The sequence below is a fragment of the Arvicanthis niloticus genome, chromosome 2 (genome assembly GCF_011762505.2).
Source record: "Arvicanthis niloticus isolate mArvNil1 chromosome 2, mArvNil1.pat.X, whole genome shotgun sequence".
NCBI lineage: Eukaryota > Metazoa > Chordata > Mammalia > Rodentia > Muridae > Arvicanthis > Arvicanthis niloticus.
The window spans coordinates 8,647,978-8,666,013 of record NC_047659.1 but is presented as its reverse complement, the minus strand read 5'-3'; the positions used below and the strand labels follow the sequence as shown (position 1 = coordinate 8,666,013).

General features: G+C 52.8%; 1 protein-coding gene across 8 annotated transcripts in view; it reads right to left on the bottom strand.

Annotated features, from left to right (window-relative positions):
• The window catches only part of Ass1 (argininosuccinate synthase 1), a 49,105-nt gene extending 33,912 nt beyond the window's left edge, over positions 1-15,193 (bottom strand). For 7 of the 8 annotated variants that reach the window (XR_013108502.1, XR_013108504.1, XR_013108503.1 and 4 more), the window contains exons 1-5: positions 14,811-14,910; positions 10,458-10,519; positions 8,461-8,570; positions 6,787-6,855; positions 4,707-4,895 (exon numbers count right to left, since the gene is read on the bottom strand). Coding sequence is in view for 2 of the 8 variants with exons in the window: in XM_034494980.2 (XP_034350871.1) it covers positions 4,707-4,895; positions 6,787-6,855; positions 8,461-8,565 (363 nt within the window). In the remaining 6 variants the exon portion in view is untranslated. Of the gene's footprint in view, positions 1-4,706; positions 4,896-6,786; positions 6,856-8,460; positions 8,571-10,457; positions 10,520-14,810 lie in introns of all 8 variants that reach the window. The other variant, XM_034494981.2, reaches the window with a different exon arrangement.
• Positions 15,194-18,036: the final 2,843 nt, after the last annotated feature.

Genomic DNA, 18,036 nt, shown 5'->3' with positions numbered 1-18,036 from the left:
TATATGGTCATCGTGAGCACTCCCATGAGACAAGAGCAGAAGAGGCAGGGTGGGCCCAGGCTGCCAGGGATGCTGTCTCCTCCGTGTTGCCTGCTCTGCCACTCACAGAGAGGGAGGCTCAGGCACTGTGAAATAATAGAGGCCCCTTTCGCCTACTGTGAAAACTGCACGGGCGCAGTCAGGCAGCGGTGGGAATAACATGTTATTTTCCAGAGTCTTGTCAGGTGATGCAGAAAGCCCGGTTCCAGCCCCTCCCCACAGAGCCAGGAGCTGTGGAGAGCCGCTATCAGTGAGCCTCTCGGACACAGGGCCCCACAGCCATGCCCTCCAGTCAGTCCCCACACTGGGCACCTCCTATACATGGACAATCAAAGGGGCCAGTGGACCAGAAATGGGGAGACAGTGCCCAGGGTCACACAGGCACCACATCCATCCTGAGTGGGCAGTGTGAGCCCATTATCTCCCCATTAAGGTGGGAACACTGAGGCAGAGGTGTGGAGAGCAGTGTTTTCTCGGGGATCCACATGCAATACCCTTGGGAAGCCAGAATATTCTAGCACAAAGCTGATTTTTGCTGTGCGTGGCCATGTGCTACCTGGCCTGGCCACTCTTTCCCCACGGCTTCAGGTTTCGCCAACACAAAAGGCAGCCTGTGCCTCCCGAGCCAGGCCCGACTGGGCTGGTGTCTGCTGCCCCAGACACGGCAGGGGGATGGACACCCATCTGTTCAGAAGCTGAGAGCTTGGAGAAGCTGGACAAACAGGCTTTCTTGATTTAAAGTCTGTCCTAGGCAAGAGCCTAGGGCCCTGCATTCCCTTTATCAAGCCTGCGAGGGACTCCCGGTGCTGGGGAAGCTGAGCTGAAGTGATGGGTAGCATGCCCAGGTGGGGGGTGGGAGGCGAACAGTGTCAAGTCACACACGCATGTCCACATACTGGTGCATGAGCACATTGCGTGTACCACGGTGAGTGCCCATGGGAATGGGAGAGTAGGGAAGGGGGGAGGTGCCTCCCATCTGTCCTGGGATAGCCCTGCAGATGGTGCCATTTACAAAAATACCCCTGCACCCCCAGAGTCTTCGGCTCGTATTTCCAGGCTTTTCTTTCAAATCTAGAGGCTGGGCACTCATGCTCTGTGCATCTCGGATGGGGTGGTGGTGGCTGGGGTTCCAGTCACAGTAGAGCTACCAGGGATAAGAAAGATGCCTTTATAAATGATGCTCCCTGGTTTAGGCTGCTGGAAGGAGACCCGCCTTGCCCCTGGGCTTTTGCACTGGCTGTCTCTACACCCTGGGCTACATTGCCTTTTGGTGTCTTTGGCTAACTCTTGCTCTTCCAGAATGTCCGACACCATCTTGCCAATGCCCCTGCTGGCTCAGTGTCTCTCAGTCCCACAGCGCCTCCATCTGGCTGCATCACGGCCTGGCATACAAGAATGAACATATAAAATCTCAGTGCTGGGGCTGGAGAGAGGGCTCAGCAGTTAAGACCACTCTTGTAGAAGTTGTGAGTTCTGCATCTACATGGTGGCCCACAACCACCTGTAACCCCAGTTCCAAGGGATCCAATGCCTCCTTCTGACCTCTGTGGATTAATTCACATGTGTAACATACATATCACACGTCATCCAGGCACACACACAAAATTTAAAAAATATATATATTGTAAAGACTCCAAGTGGGGAGAAGCTAAGGCAGAGGGATGGCAAGTTCAAGACCAGCCTGGGGCACACAGTGAAATCACTGAAAACAAGGAGCCTGGCTAAGCCTTTAAATTCCACTCAGGAGAAAGGCAGGGGCATCCGAGCTTTAAGCCAGGCTGGTCTACATAACAAGTTCCAGGCTATAACAATGACCTCAGGCCATGGCTCCCAGACCATCCAGGTCAAGACAGCTATAGGCATATCACTAACCTTCCACAAAAGCCAGAAACTCATTCTTGGGGTTACCCAAGGCTCTCTCTGCTCTGGGGTTCCAGTATCCTGCTCACACCTTGGCTACAGAGTCTTCCCTCCTCAGCAGGATTCTGCCAATCTCCTGTTAGGACCAGCCTTCAGCATCTCCTCACCCCGAACCCAGCTCTGCCTCTTGGTCACCCTCTCTACCGTTCTCCTGGGACAACTGCTTTCTGACATGTGCAGTCACCAGTGTGTGCTCCAGACAGTCAGACACTGCATCCAAGTGCTAAGCCCCAGCCTGGTCCCAGGACCTCGTGGTACTTAGACACTGTCTCCAGAGGCCGTGGGTTGGAGAAAGAGGTGGGGTGTGTGTCACTCGGAGCCATGTACACGTGGAGACAGGCATAGAAGTATCCCTGTGGACACCCAGACCAGGGAGAGCAGAGCCAAAGTGTCACTGGTTCCTGGTGGTCTCACTGGTCTTCTTGCTGCTGGTCTCAGGGGCCCTAAGATGTTTCAAGTTGGACCATCTCCCATATAAACAGTGGGGATACTGCCAGGCTCACTCAAAGCAGCTCTGGGACCCATGTAGAAAAATCTAGAGCTCTGTGGGTGAAGCCCTGTAAAACGGCTGCAGTGAACTCAAGCCCTGGGTTGCTGTCCTCACCATCTCCGCAACTGGTGCCCATACACTTCCTCAAACTTAAGCCTCTGGTGCCCTCTGATGGCCACATTCGCATAGCACAGCAAGTGACCACCTTATGCGGGCCAGTCTGTGGCTGGCTGGGTTGGTTCTGCTCACTCAAGACCAAAAGAAAATATAGTCCTTTGTTCTATTCAGCTAATTCCCATGGACTGGACCTTCAGAGTCCTGACCCCAGCCATCATGCCTCCCAAGGTGGGGAGCTCACTGCCGCCAGCTCGGTTCATTTGGAAAGACGCAGTGGCTCAGAGGCTTTATTCTGCAGATGCTTGTTCTAAGTGGTCCGGGAGCTGGGTGTTATTTTCACTCTCGTTTACAGATAGGGATGCTATGGCATGCTAGCTGAGCTGAGTGCATAGCTCTGAGCCCTGGGTCTAACCTCCCGCCTTTGCTACCATGGCTGGTTAGGGAAGGTGGGACACACCGGCTGCCCATGTAGCCTGCAACATCTGCCTCTCCTCATTTGGTCCTCTAGCATGCAGCAAAGCAGACTGGGTACCAGCAAAAACTAGGACCCTTGGGGGTGTGAAGACGGCTGACCAGTCTCCCCCGTTTCACAGCTACTACTCAGGAGAGTTGTTCATCACCATACTTTGGGGGCGAACCGCCCGAACTGGGCTCATACTCTGCCATCTCTCCCACAGCTACTCTGTGTCCCTGTTGGGCCATTTGTTGTCACAGCGTCTTGCCTGAGAGACACACTGCTCCCTGGTTCTGAAATTTGTCTACCTGTGTTCATCCCCAGAGTACAATGAAGACAGAATACCATGAAGACAGGGGACTCTTCCTCCTATTCCCTGCCCCAAGGTTCCCGACCCCTGCCCTTTGGCAGCCTTATCAGGTGCCATTCTCTTGGGCTTCCCAAGGGCAGGAGATAGACTTGAGGGACTCAAATATGTTGATGACCAGGAGGCACCCTGCTGTTGAGACACCCGCCATAAGCCAGCTGAAGCAGAATCCAGGACAATGAAGGTATTCAGGTTCCCAGTGCCATCCTGGTTGTTGGCTATTTCTGGGGTCACCCACAGGTGAGCTCTCCTAGGCCAGCCTTAGCTGCATGTCTCCTGTACCCAACACTATCCCCAGCCCCATATCAGCAAGGTGGTAAGCCTCATGGGTTACAGATGGCAGGATGGTTAGCCTGTCCCAGGCTATTGTTATGGCATCCACTAAGTTTGAGAGCCCACTCTTAGGAGTCATCATTGCAGTTAGGAGCCCTGCCTATCTCCATGGAGTCCTCTTCAGCCTGTGCTGTACATGTGCTAAGGAGATGCTCAAAGCTAGGTGCTATGGCCAGGGGTGGTGGTATATCTCTGTAGTCCTAGAACTGGGGAGTCAGAGTCAGGCAAATCTCTGTGAGTTTCAGGCTAGCCTGGTCTACAAAGAGAATTCCAGGACAGCCATGGCTATATATAGAGAGACCCTGTCTTTAATAATAATAATAATAATAATAATAATAATAATAATGCCAAGTCTAAACCCCAGATCTCTGAATGTGACTTTGTTTTGTCTTCACAGAGGGAGCTGGGTTTCAGAGAGGCCATTAAGGTGTCTGTTATCTGGGAAGGCAGGTTTTTTTTTTTTTTTTTTTTTTCAGAGCTGAGGACCGAAGCCAGAGCCTTGCGCTTGCTAGGCAAGCGCTCTACCACTGAGCTAAATCCCCAACCCCAAGGGGAAGGCAGTTTTTAAGGAAAGGAGATAGGAACAGACATCACATAGACAAAGAATCACCACGGAGGCCCCTACAAGCAAAGGAATGAGCTTCAAACACAGTCCTCTGGGCCTTTGGAAGGAGCAGGTTACACTGCGTCCCTAGAGTTCCGGCCTTCAGAACCCACCCGGCTCTCCAACTCTTTTTAGCTCTTTCTATTAGATCCCATGGTGACATATGCTGTGACTTTATCTGGGGCTGATGCGCGTGTAACCTTGTGACAGGTCTACCAAACAGGTGACAAGGCTTCCATTGGGAGCCCAAGCATAGATGACTCAGCACGCAGATGGAAGGGACCACCACTGTTGTTCAGGCAGCCCAGCTTCCACCCTGGCCAGCTCTGGGATCCTTCCCTCCTTCTAGTCACCAGATCCACCCACCCATCCCTGGCCTTACCTTTCCCGTGGCACCGTGAGACACATACTTGGCCCCTTCACGCTGGGCAATCTCCACCTGTCTACGAGCTATGCAAGGCCTGGCGAGAGAGGTGCCCAGGAGATAGCGGTCCTCATAGAGTGCGCTGGACTGGACAGCAGGCCAGATGAACTCTTCCACAAACTCCTTGCTCACATCCTCAATGAACACCTATGGGGAGAGCAGCTGTGAGAGGGAGCCTAGCAAGGATTGGGGACCAAAGGGAACACCAGGAGCCCTTAGCCGTAACAATAGCCACATAAAATCATAAGAGGCTATACCTGCCTTTTACTAGTTTATTCCAGCTAACCACACTGTTGCTCTCTCTTCTGCACTCATGGTAGACATTACTAATCAATCCCAATATACCATCTAGCATCCTTCCCAACAGGATGAAACTCTGGTATCCCCTAAGATCTCAAACAGAAGCTATCAACCAGAGGTGAACTTCCCTAGAAGGGACTTGATAACTGCAGATATCATTGTCACGATTGCTAGATCCAGTGAGGGGAAAGGGCTTGGAAGAGCAAGTACATAAAGCCAGGGTCTCTGCTGAACATTCTAAACATCCAGGCCAAGATGCCACATGTGGGCTTCTGAGACCCCAGTCCTGAGGAATGAAGACCCTTCTACAGAGACCAGTGAAAACCAGTTGTACTGAGGGCTGGAGAGGTGGCTCAGCTGCTCCTGAAGGGGACCCAGCTCTGATTCCCAGCACCCACATGGTGGCTCACAAGCATCTGTAACTGCAGTTCTAGGGGCTCCAACACTTTCTTCTGATGTCTGTAGGCACCAGGTACGCACACAGTATACAGACATACTTACACCCATACACATAATAAAAATTTAAACTATATAACACACTGCATCATGCACTGGGGTGCTATTTGCTGTTTTTGTTAAGGCTGCTTTCATATAGGCAACACGAAAGTTACGATGGGGGTGGGGGGAGACATTGGAGAGATGGCTCAGTAGTTAAGAGCACTAGCGGCTCTTCCAGAGGTTCTGAGTCCAATTCCCAAGAACCACATGGAGGCTCACAACCATCTGTAATGGGATCCGATGCCCTTTTCTGAGCATGTTTGAAGACAGAATACTCATATACATAAAAACAAATGGATAAGTATTTTTTGAAATGTACTGATAGTAAAACCGAATGTCCTAAGCAAGCAGACTCAATAGAGGCATACAGAGGGCTGCTGAGACCAGAGGAACCGAGGGGAAAGAAACACCACACCCGAGTCCCTGTGCAGACACTGGCTGACGCTCACCCCTGTCCTTGGCACTCACGAGTGTTCTCCTTCTGCCTAAATAAGAATGAGGCAGCCCCCCACCCATGTGCAGGGAAAGTCTCCTTCCAGGCTTTGGCCAGAGTGTGACCTGTGTTGTGACTCTTGCTCCCCAGTGCCCCTTCTGACATGTTTGTGGAGCCCTGCAGTGCCACGAAACTGGCCGTGTCCTGCAGAGGGATCAGTTCTGACCAGGTGGGTGGGCTAGCCTTTCCTACCTCTGAAGTGTCTCCTATTCTCTCCCCAAGTGAAAGGGTTCAAGTGTCAAGCTCACTGCACTAGGAGCAGTTCACAGACCCACCTGCGAGTGGCACCACCTGGGACCTACCTTCCCCATTGATTACACCCACCATGGAGTCCTGTCTACTGGAGGGAGGTCAGAGACACAGCCAGCACTGAGCCCAGCTGGAGTTTCCTGAGTCTATTAAGGATGGAAGGACAAGTAGGTGGACAGACAGTTGAAAGATGGATGCACAGGCAGATGGAAAAAGAGAACAGATAAAAGAGGGGCAGGCAAACCAAAGGATGAATGGGGAGTTGGGTGGACAGATGACAGAGGTGTGGATGGACTGAAGGCTGGGTAGATGGGTAGGTAGCTTAGTAGGTAAGTAGATGGATGGACAGGCAGACAAATAAATGTCGGGTGGTACTTCTCCATCTGAAAGCAGCACATCTGACCCTGCCTTCCTGGAGGAGATGCAGGGGACAGGAGCTCTGGTGCCCCTCTTGCCACAGCCCGACCTCCAGCCCGTGTCCCACCTCTTAAATCCTACCTTTTTGGCCCCAAGCTTCAGCGCCTTCTTCCTGGCTTCCTCAAAGTCTTCCTTCTGGCCAATGTTGGCCTGTGGACCAAAAACAGAGGCCAGTAAGCCCAGGGCAGAGAGGGTGCGGGAGATGGTGAGGCCCCTGGGTGAACCCGGCCTGCCACCTCCCACACAGCCATCGCAGAAGTGGTGCCTCAGGCTGGTGAGGCGGCAGAAGGAAGGAAAGGAACTGCAGGGTGACTTGAGAGGCTGCATGGCTGGGTGTGTATGACACTGGTTTCCCTGGCTAAGCTGCTTCTGCATCCAGGTGGTTGGGACAGACACATGTAATGATCCACAGGTCTGAGGCTTTCCCTGAGCCCATGCAATACCTGCCCTGGCCACAGGAGGGGACCAGCTTATCCCAGCAGCCTAGTAGGCAGCAGGCATGAGCCCAGAGGTGCTAAACCCATTCTGCCTATGGAGTTTGGCCTATTGCCTGTGTCCCCACCCAGACCCACAGGCTCTGCGCTCCATGTCCTGGATCTTCCCAAGGCTCAGCTGTAAGTTCCTGTCTCAGATTGCCCAGCTTTCAATCTGCCAGGTGTCAACTCTGGGGACTGTAGTGCTAACACACACACACACACACACACACACACACACACACACACACACAGAGAGAGAGAAAGAGAGAGACACACACACACACACACACACACACACACACACACACACACAGACACCCCTCTGCCACTCACCAGGTGAATTTGAGCAAAGGGAATTCCATCCCCTCCCCTAACCCTCCTAGTCCTTTGTAGCAGGTAATAGGGCCAGCTGACCACTGCAGAGACCCCTCATGGCCCAAGGCCAAGGTCACTATCCAAAGCAAAAGACTTTCTTCCTTGGGAGGATCCTCTCCCCAGGGTGGTGGGAGCTCATTATGCCTTCCCCTCCCCTTATGTACCCCAGATGCAGTCATAGAGAGGACTCCAGCCAGTGGGAGGAGCCTTGGGCTCCACTACCAGCCAGTGAGCCTGAGACAGCTGGGTTTTGATCTCGCTGGTTGTGAAAAGGTCAAGAGTGAAGCCAACTGGAGAGCAAGCAGGGCAGGTGCCTGGATCGAGCCGTGCCTGAAGACTTCCGTCTCCTTGACTTCTGCTATGAGAGCCAAGAACTGACTTTTGGTTTTGGCTTTGTTCTGTTTCCTTCAGCTGCGCTAGGTTGGAGTTTCTAAATCACAGGCCTGACTACCACATCACAACTATGGATTCCGAGATTGCGAGGGACCGTACGTAAGTGCCGCTGGCTCAATTAGTGCTGTCTGCGCGAGACCCTGGATGGGGAAGTAGCACCGAGAAAGCCTCTCTCTGATGAGCTATTTGCCAGCCTAGAACTAAAGGCTGTTTGGAGGAAGCTGCGTGGAAAGGCTAGGACTATGTGCCTTCGTAACACAGGAAGAACGGTGACAAGCTAAAGGCGCGCCTGGTGGCCTCTGTCGCTATCACCTTCCTGAGAGCCAGCCCTCTCTGGTCAAAGAATGGAGGCAGCTCAGCGAGTGAGAGGCCTTTCCCTTCCAGCTCAGGAGGATTGCAGAGATAAAAAGCTTAGTAGAGGATGGTGATGTGCGGGCAGTGCGGGGAGCAACGGAGGCGGGGTAGGATGGAAGGGCTGAGGGACCCACAGACATACAGGGCACCTCCTCACCAGGTAGGCGATGACATCATAGCCTTGTTCCTTCAGCCACACGAGGATGCAGGAGGTGTCCAGGCCGCCACTGTAGGCCAGAACCACAGAGCCCTTGCTGGACATCTTGTCTGGAAGGAGCAAGAAGGATTTACGTATAAAGTAGAAGGTCAACCCTGCTCGGTCCCTCCTGGCTCCAGCCCCATCCGGAAGGCCTTGGACAACCTTATCCCTTGAACGATGAACTACTGGGAACAGAATCTCCACCTTCCCCCACGCACCCCTCCTGGGGGACCCTGACCTGACTGCTCTGCACATGCCCCACACGGGATCCAAGAATGCTGCTGGCAGGGGGTGGGGCGGGGGAGCTGAGGCCAGCAGTAAGGAGGCAGATCTTGGAGCCAGACCCTCCCAGCTGAAGTGAGTCTTTGAGACTGAGCGCTGGACCAAGGCCAGTGCCTGAGGGATGGATTTACTGGGAGGTGGGGAAGGGGCCTGGGCTAGAGCAGACGGCAGCTGACGTGCTGCCCCCTTGAGAACTATTCCTTGCCAAAGCAAAATGTGCCGGGCTCCACAAGGACCCCACAAGGTCCTCCACAAGGACCCCAGAAGTAGGTAGACAGTGGGGCTTCAGGGAGGCTTCAGTGGTCAAGGTCATAGAACAAGCAGCTCAAGGTCAAAGTGAAAGGCCTGGCTTTGTTGCTTGGCTCCTTGTCCAGCAAGTGATGCCGCCTCCAGCCTTTGGGTGGACAAGAGGTCATGGGAGAGGACACTTGGTCCCAGACTCCTCTCAGAGGTACCCTGTCACACTCTGTTTTCAAGGGGTAGTAACTGAGGGATCTGAGAGACCCCTAGTATCTCTGTCAGCTCAACTCTATAAAGGCTTAAAGACAGATTCACTTGAGTCCAGATGGAGAAACCGGCTCAGAGAGGAGTGAGACAGGCAGAGTGCCTCTCTCTGTAGCCTGAAGGTTTTTCCCAGCAGCCCCCACAGGCATGCTACCACAATACGCCTGTCTTTCAACTAACAGAACCTTCCAGAAGGTACTAGGATTGTCTTGTCTTTTTTGCCTCCGCAGCTGTTTTTTCTGCCCAGAAGGCTCCAAGAGAGCCCTCGGGGTGTATTCCAGCATGCCCTGCATGTGGCCCCGAGAGTAGGTGCCATTATGAACCAGTCATCATTAGAGGAAGCTCAGGGTTTGCAGCTCAGCCACCACGAAGGTGATTACAATGTCAGTAGGCAGCAGGGCCAGATATGAACCCAGGTCTCCGTGTCTCACATTTCCACTACAACGGCAGTTCTCAAGCAGGGGTCATATATCAGATATTTACATTAGGATTCATAACAGTAGAAAATTACAGCTATGAAGTAGCAATGACAATAACTTTATGGTCGGGGGTCACCGCATCAAGAGGAACTGTATTAAAGGGTCTCAGTATTGGGAAGGTTGAGAACCACTGCCCTAGGGTCAGCTAGGGTCCTTATTAGATGTTGCTGGGAAGGACAATGGCCTCCACAAACCTAGAGAGAGCAGCAGGCTCATCTGGCCCTCACTACCTTGAAGCCCATTGAGTACCGTCGAGTACTGGAGTCCTCGGGCTCCAGCGACTTTCCCAGGGCACCGAGTACTAAGCGGCGGGCTTAGCTAGCCACAGCTGCAGGTGGCCTTGGGAGCTGGAGCAAAGACTATGCAGTTCCCCCAAATATCCCCCAAAGTCCACTCTCTAGTCAGCCCCAGGAGGTCTCTGGCAGGCCTTACTGCCCTTTGGACTTAAAAAGGCAAACACCTCAGGAACAATATTGTTGGTGCACAGGCGGATACTCCTGGCTGCCGACAATCTCCAACAGGCAGCAACTGCCTGCCCACCAGCTGCCCTGGACCTGGGCTGCCGGATGACTCAGCAGGCCCTGACCCTGAAGCCAGAAGATGGTGCCCATGGCAACTGCAGCTAGGCAACTGGCCATAGAGGATGGAAGAAAAGAGGGAGAAAGGAGGCAGGACCAAGGTGGAAAATACCTTGGATTATAGGTACAGGTCCCTGGTGTCTGTAGTCTGTCTTCCTGGCCGGGTGAGCCACTCTGTAAAAGGAAATGTGAATTGAGACCCCTGTGGCTACTTGATGCTGTGAGTGGCCTGCCAGGAGATATGGAGACCTTGTGGTGGTGTGGAGGATAGAATCCAGTCTTGTGTCTGCTAAGCATACACTTTACCACCGAGCTGCACCCTATCCCCTAGCTTCATGTATGCAAATCATCCGGTTTGTCAAGTTTTGTATCCATTACCAGGGAAGTCATTCTCACGCTTCAGACAATAAGCACACGAGCTGAAGACGTAATTCAGTACGTAGAATACCTGCTGAGACCTGAGTTCAGATCCCTGGCAACTATTTTAAAAGCTGGGTGTGCTGGTTTGTAATCCCAGAGGCAGAGACAGGCAGCCCCGGAACTCACTAGCCAGCCATTCTAGTCAAATCTGTAAGCTCTGGGTTCAGTGGAAGACCATGTCTCGAAAAACAAGGTAGAGAAGAGGTTGGGGAGATGGCTTCATAGTTAAGAGGCCTGGCTGATCTTGCAGAGGACCTGGGTTTGAGCCCCAGCACCAACAGGGAGGCTCACACCAGTCTGTAACTCCAGTCCCAGGGGATTTGGTGCCCTCTTCTGGCCTCTGTGAGCACTACACACATGTAGCACTCAGCCATTCAGGCAGTCAAAACACCCCATCAGTAACACATGAACTAAACAGGAAGTGGAGGGAAATTTAGAGTGATTGAGGAAGACACCAATGTTGACCTTTGTCCCCATCCCCAGATATAAAACAAAAGATACTAAATCCGTACAGCTTATGTCTAATCCTTTCAGGATTTTGCCTAAAGTAGGCGTTTGCCCCAATTTAGACTGAATTGAGGCTCAGGGTAAGGAACTTGCCAGTCTTATTAGGCTGGGAGTAGCCAGGTGCCCAAACCCACATCAGCTGGGTTGTGTGCCCTACTGATCTCCTCTGTAGGACAAGCCTGGATACCCCTCTAGACCTGCCAGAGGGAAAAGCTAGGCAGAGTGATAAGGGATCTTAGGGTATCTCAGGCATCTTAGGGCATCCAGGGAATGGATGCCCCCTGCAGATTCACCCAGCTCTTAACGGTCACTTCTTCCTCTAGTCTGTTCCAAAGACACCCGGAGCCACGAGAGTGGAAGGGAGGTAGGGCTCCACAGACAGGTCACACGCCTGCACTGCCTGCTCCACCTCAGCCGGGACTGTGCAGTGTGAAGGGGTGTGTCCAGCAAGGACTGTGTGCTTAGAAGCACACGTGCTTGCAATGTGTGTACCTGCACTTGTGTGTATCTTTGTGCCCCTAAAACTGGGTACCTGAGAAAGTGTCTCTGTGTACTTATGGTGTGCACCTGAGCGTGTGCATATATGTGCACACGCGTGCGAACACATACACACACACCTGCCTAGAAATTAGCAAGGATGCTGGGCTTGAAGCCACAAGCCTGTGAGCTGGACACAAATATATCTTGGAACTCAATCTGAATAGGTGTCAGTAGCAGTCTGTCCCTGAGGATAACACGCATGTGACTTTTGTCACACTAGTCTCACAAGCCTCCTTGGGGCTGGGGACTACCTTGGCTGGACTAATAGGTGTTTCCTGGTCACTGGCCTGTTGACTCTGGCTGATGCCACAGAGTGTCACCTTGCTAACTTAACACGAGCCCAGGCTGATTACAGACTGTCCACCACTCCTTGGTTCTTAGGATTTTTTTGCCCTTTGTTTCCCGTTCCGACTACAGACAGCTACCTGGGCCATTCCTCCACCCCCGCTCCAGCTGCTGCCTTCATTACTCAGTTCTAATTGGTCTGTCATTACTTTGTTCTTTTAAAACTCTGACTGTACCTGGCCCGGAAGATCCCTGAGATGACTCTCAGTTCACAGCTGCACCTTTGTGTCTGATAAAGCTAGACTGCAATACCAATATTGATCAGCAAGAGGCGCACCATCCTTCTACTGGATCTAGCCTGTTTCCATTGATAGACTGGGATTTGTGACTTCATGCTCAAAGGAGGCAAGTAGAAAGACTAAACGGGTTTTACTAATCTTTGGTGAGAGATACTCAAGCCCTTATCTAGTGTAGCTGTCTTGGCAGGCATGCAGACACTTGTATCCATCTCTTTGACTCTCAAACTACTGAAACAATGAATCCAAAGGAATTAGAATTTCCCAGGAACTTTCCAAGCTGGGGGAAAGGAATACCTGAAGCTCTGGGAACAGTGAGAGAAAGAACCTTTCTCCCAAGAGGCCAGGCATGGTGGTGCACACCTTTAATCTCTGCACTTGGATGGTAGAGGCAAGGGGATCTCTGTGGGTTTAGGGCCAGCCTGGTTCCAGACCAGCCAGGGCCACATAGTGAGTGAGACCTTGTCCCAAAAATAAATAAGCAAACAAACCAAGAGCCTCTGTTACACGGTTCTGACCACTTAGATAAGATAATGATGGCCGGGCCACTCCTTGGACAGGATTGGATTCTTGAGCAATTCCTGATGCCTCTTGCCCAGTTAAAACCTTGTGTCAGGATGCCAAAGGTGGGCTTGGGATGGTATTCTCTGCTTTACTTCCCAGGGTGGCTATATTGACTTGATCTCCTTCATCCACCTTTTACTATTAACTGTCTCTTTAACTGGGCTACGGGGAGGGAGGCGGGGAGAAAGCTGGCAGAGCGAAGCTTTTCAGGGACAGCCAGGGCCCTGCTACCAGCTCCAGTAACACTAGAAGAACACACCAATCCATTCAATTAATGCTACCAACTAAGGCTCTGGGTGCCCGGCCATTTTCTAGGTCTAGGGAGGAAGCAGCCTCAAAGGAGCAGGGAGCCAGGTCCTGGGAAATGAACTCTGCCCAAAGCCTTCAACAAAAACCAATGCCTCAGACCCAGAGCTCAGCCAGACATCTCTTTCTACACGGCTGCCCACAAGGAAGCCGCTCACCCGGAGCTGTGCGTTCACAGCCCGACGGAGGCATCCGGCTGACCCAGGGGCATCCAAGGTAAACACGAGATGGGCCGTGAGAAAATGCTGGTGCAGCAGGTGGGCCTGGGCTTGGCTCCACCCCAAGGCTCCTGGAGTGTCTGGCTTCCTAAGCTCAGAGCAGGCAGGTAGCTGGGGTAGGGGACATGTTTAACCAAGTCTTGGCTGGCTTACGGTGAAAGACCCTGAGGGAGGGGGAGAAGGTAGGGGGAGTTTGAAATGGAGGCTATTCCAGTCTCTCCCCGGCCTAGTTCTTGGTTCTCTCTGCTGTCTCCTTCCTTCTGAAGGCCTTGTCCCAGGGTGGGGGTGTGGGGTGTGGCAGGAACCTCGTTTTTTCAGGTCTGTATCCCAGACCCAGTGAGCTCACTTGGGCAGACCCTGGCCACAGCTCTCAAAACAGTTCACTGAACTCTTGGACGGCAAGTGTTCTGTGTCCAGGCACAAGGCTAGCAGCCCCGGAGCTGGGAGGCTGACCCCAGGTATCCCCTGCTAGATCACTGGCCAGGTAGAGGAGATGCAAGGGGAGGGATCAAAGGAAGGGTTTTCCTGCCCTACCTCTGGGGAAAGGGCAGGTCTGCTCCTGCCATTGCACTTGTAGACAGCCTGACAGACCCACTTCACAGACGGGAATACTGACAGTGCGGTTAGTTCTCCTGGAGAGTTCTCTATTTGGGTAATCTTGCCTTCCTGGAGAGGGGCCCAAGCTGTTAACAACCCAGAAACAGACATTTCCTGCAAAGGGGCTCCTCCCAAAGAACCAGCCAGCTAGCAGGAAACCTGACTAGAAGAAGCCCCACCCTGACTGAGCCTGGCATTGCACCCCACCGAGAAGGGAAACCAGTCACAACCTAGGACCTGGGCCGGGAAGACAGGGTCCACGTGCCCACCTGAGCAGGACACTGTCAGACTCAGGAGAAAGGCACACGCCCAAGCCCCTAAGGGCAAAGAGGGACTGGACCTTTTGCTCACTTTGAGAAACAAGCCTGGTACGGAGATCGGTGAGTCTGACCCAGGGAGACGGAATCTCAAGCCCCCAACCTTCTGGTCTATCCGGGGCTCTACTTGAAGCCTTTGCAGGACACAGGAATCAAAGAAGGAAAATCCAGACGGGACCTCGATAGTTCACCTGCTCCCGAGACCCTGGGACCTGTGCTCCTCCATGGGTTCCCTAGGCAGGAGGAACGTGTGCGTCACAGCACCCCGACATCAGCCTCCTTCCTTCCACCAACTGCGCGGTCACTCGGGGGCCGCCCTGTGCCCACCCCCGAAGCTGCTCTCTCCCTCTGGGATTTCTCGGACGTGAGGCCCTGGATAGAGAGTGGGGATCAAGAGGGCCCCGGAACTTCTTACCAGTGAGCCCAGGCGGCAGTGGCAGACGGCAGAGCAGGACCGGGAGAGGTGCGTATCCAGGGTTATAAGCACAGGCCCTGGGGGGGCAGGAACCTGGGACACGTGGGGACCGGCGCGAGAAAGGCTCCGCCCCCGGGCCCGGCCCCCGCTCCGAGCCTCTCAGGGCTCGAGGTCACCTGCGGGTGGGCGTGGCCCGCCGCTCTCTCCCTCTGGCCCCTCCCTCTTCCTCCGGCGCCAGCACAACCTCCCGGGGGCGCACGGGCGTGGGCTCTTGCAATTTAGGTCCCCTGATCCTGGCCCGCTGGTGGCGCCTGGGAGGGCGGCAGAGGTTGGAACCCGCGTGACTAGCAAGGCTGATCGCAGCCGTCTTGCAAGAACCCCTGAAAGCGCAGCAAGGCGGGAGTGAAGATGCAAATTGCTTAGGCTCAGAGGCTGTGTACCCACGCCATTTACAGACTGAAGCATCTGCTCTCAGAGCCCCTCGCTCCCCATAACGCTAGCCCACATGCCAGAGCCAAGGCTTCACAAGAGAAAACGCAAACGAGTTGGCCAAGGTAGACTGGAGATGCCATCTTAAGGTTCTGCTGTCTCTCCTCGGTCTGGCACCTGCCCAGATCGCCCTGGGCTCCCAGTAAATAGTGAATCAAAGCCTGGCTGTCTGCTGACCCATCAGAAGATGGGGAAGGTTGAGGTTCACAGAGGCGAAGCTGCTCCCTTGTAAAATGAAACCGGGGTTTGTGGCCCACATGAACTAGAAGGCCATGCCAGAGGCTTCCTAGCTTGGCCTGAGCCCTGCAGCACACGGGACAGCCCCTGCCCCAGTGAACCTCAACACCCAGGATTATGGCCAAGGTCACTGTCCCACAGGTAGGCCGAGATTCTAAGCCTCAGCCAGCTCCACACCCATGCCCTGCCCAGCTTGCCTTACTGCCTGACCCTTAGACTCTGGGTGTCTTCTGGGGGTTGAGCCAAGCCCCTTACTCTGTCTCCTGTTTTTTTCTCAAGGTCAGAAACAGCAGCTGTCGGGGCTTCTAGGAGGGAGAAGGTGCCAGACACATTTACAAACTCTAGTTGCAGGATTCTTTTGAGCTAGCTCCTGGCCCTGTCCTCCAAGCTAGATGTGGCCCATGATGGTTAGAAACTCCAGCGAGCCAGGTGGGGACAGATGCCTGAGGAATCTTTCTGTTATGTGACTCTAGAGCAGCTGACCTGGGGGGTGGGGGTCCACTGGACCAGTTCTGGGCCTTCCTCACAGACAGGAGACTAGTGAGGATCAAGAAAAAGAAGATGCCACTTTAAGGTCATTTTTCCTCACTTGCTGACTCAGCTTCTTAGGGCTGGCCCTGAAGGCAGGGCAAATATCTATATGTCTATATGTCTATATATTTATATATATGTCTATATGTCTATATAGCTATATAGCTATATCTATTACACACACACACATAAAAATTTCCAGTGTTTATCTTACCTGCTACACATTATGTATATCACTTTTATCCACATCCTCCAGACAGGAACAGAACAGAGAGAGGGTACATCTTTCCCAAGGCCACACAGCACGCCCAGAGCACAGCCAAATTCCAGCCCAAAAGCCTTTGCTCTAACTCAGGTTTGAGCTGAACTGGTACAGGCAGGAACTGTGGTCTCAGGGCCTCAAGCAGCAGGAACCTTTACTCCTTACTACAGAAATGACACCAGCCCAGAGGACTGACACATAGGCATGGGGGGTCTGAAGGGTCCATACTGCCAGCAGTTGACTTATGAGCCCCAGGAAGCAGGGGGTTAACTGCAGGGGCCCAGCTGGGTCCTGGAGGAGCCATGTTCTCTGCATTCCTCCGTCTTCGAGGTGGACACTCAGGCCTGCCCATTCTCACTCTGCAAACTAGTTCTGGAATTTGGTTGCCCCTGGAAAGGAGTCACTATGACCTTTGACCTTCACCTTTCCCCCTTCCCATGGCAAAGTCAGGGCTCCTTATGGATCTAGGTTAGCGATTTAAAAAGGCAAAACAAAACAAAACAACTTATGTTTCCCTGGTTAGTCTAGAACATGCTATTGTAGACCAGGCTGGCCTTGAATTCTTGGTTTCTGAGCGTCTCTACCCCCCACCCCCCCCCACCCCGGCCCCAGTCTCTGCCTTTTGTTTTACTGAGACCACAGGACTTTTCTTGCTCATCCCCCAGTCCTTCCTCTATCCAGCTGCCAGAAGCTTCCTGAAAGTACAAACCAGAACAGGTCCCACACACCCTTCTTAAAGGTCTTTGATGGGCCAGCAAGAAGGCTTAACAGGGCAAGGCAGTTGTTACCAAGGCTAATGACCTCACTCTGACCCCTGGGACCCACATAGGGCAAGACGAAGACCAACCCATTTCTTTAAAGTTGTCCTTTGGCATCCACATAGACACCAGGGATGCATGTGAACCCCCAAGGCACAAATAAGAAAGAGAGAGGGAAGTGGGGGGGAGAGAGTTCTTGCCGATTCATCACTGCACCCCTCCCCTTAACTTACGACTGTTCTAAAAGATTTTGTAAGTGTGTGTCTGTCTCTCGCGCCTGTGTTCTGTCATGTTGGTTTGTTTATGTGCCATCACTCTGGTTCTACACCGTCTTCATTCTTGTAGCTTTAGAGAGAAATTTAGGAGATGACTGCTTGGCTAGCTCATGTCCTTGGCATTTCCATAAAACAGCAGAAACTGCCTGTCAGTGTCTGTAAAAAGCCTCTTGGGGCTGGGACTGGGGCTCAGTTGGGAGAGCACTTGCCCAGCATGCACAAAGCCCCCAGTTCCATCTCTAGCACCGTGTGAATCAGCTTTGGTGGCTCACACCTGTAAGCCCAGCACTGGGGAGGTGGAGGCAGGAGCATCAGGGTCAAGGCCAACCTTGGTTACATTGTGAGTTTGGCTACATGAGAACCTGTCCCTACCTGTTGTGCTTTGTGTGTGGCTCTGACAATCAAACCCAGGGCTAAGCACCGCCCCTACCCCGAAATCTATATACATAACTCTACATATCATCTTAGGAGAGCAGACAAGACAGTCCATGGATATGGAACGTTTCTATATCTCCTTGTAACTTCTTAATTTTTCTTAACACAAAAAAAAACCCTAAAAATATTTTCAAAAATATTAGTTACTACAGTGTAAGCAACAAGAAAGGTATAAGATGTGTTGGCTCTGTCTGTGGGAGTCAGCACCCTCATGTGCCTTCACTGTGGGAGAGTTTAAA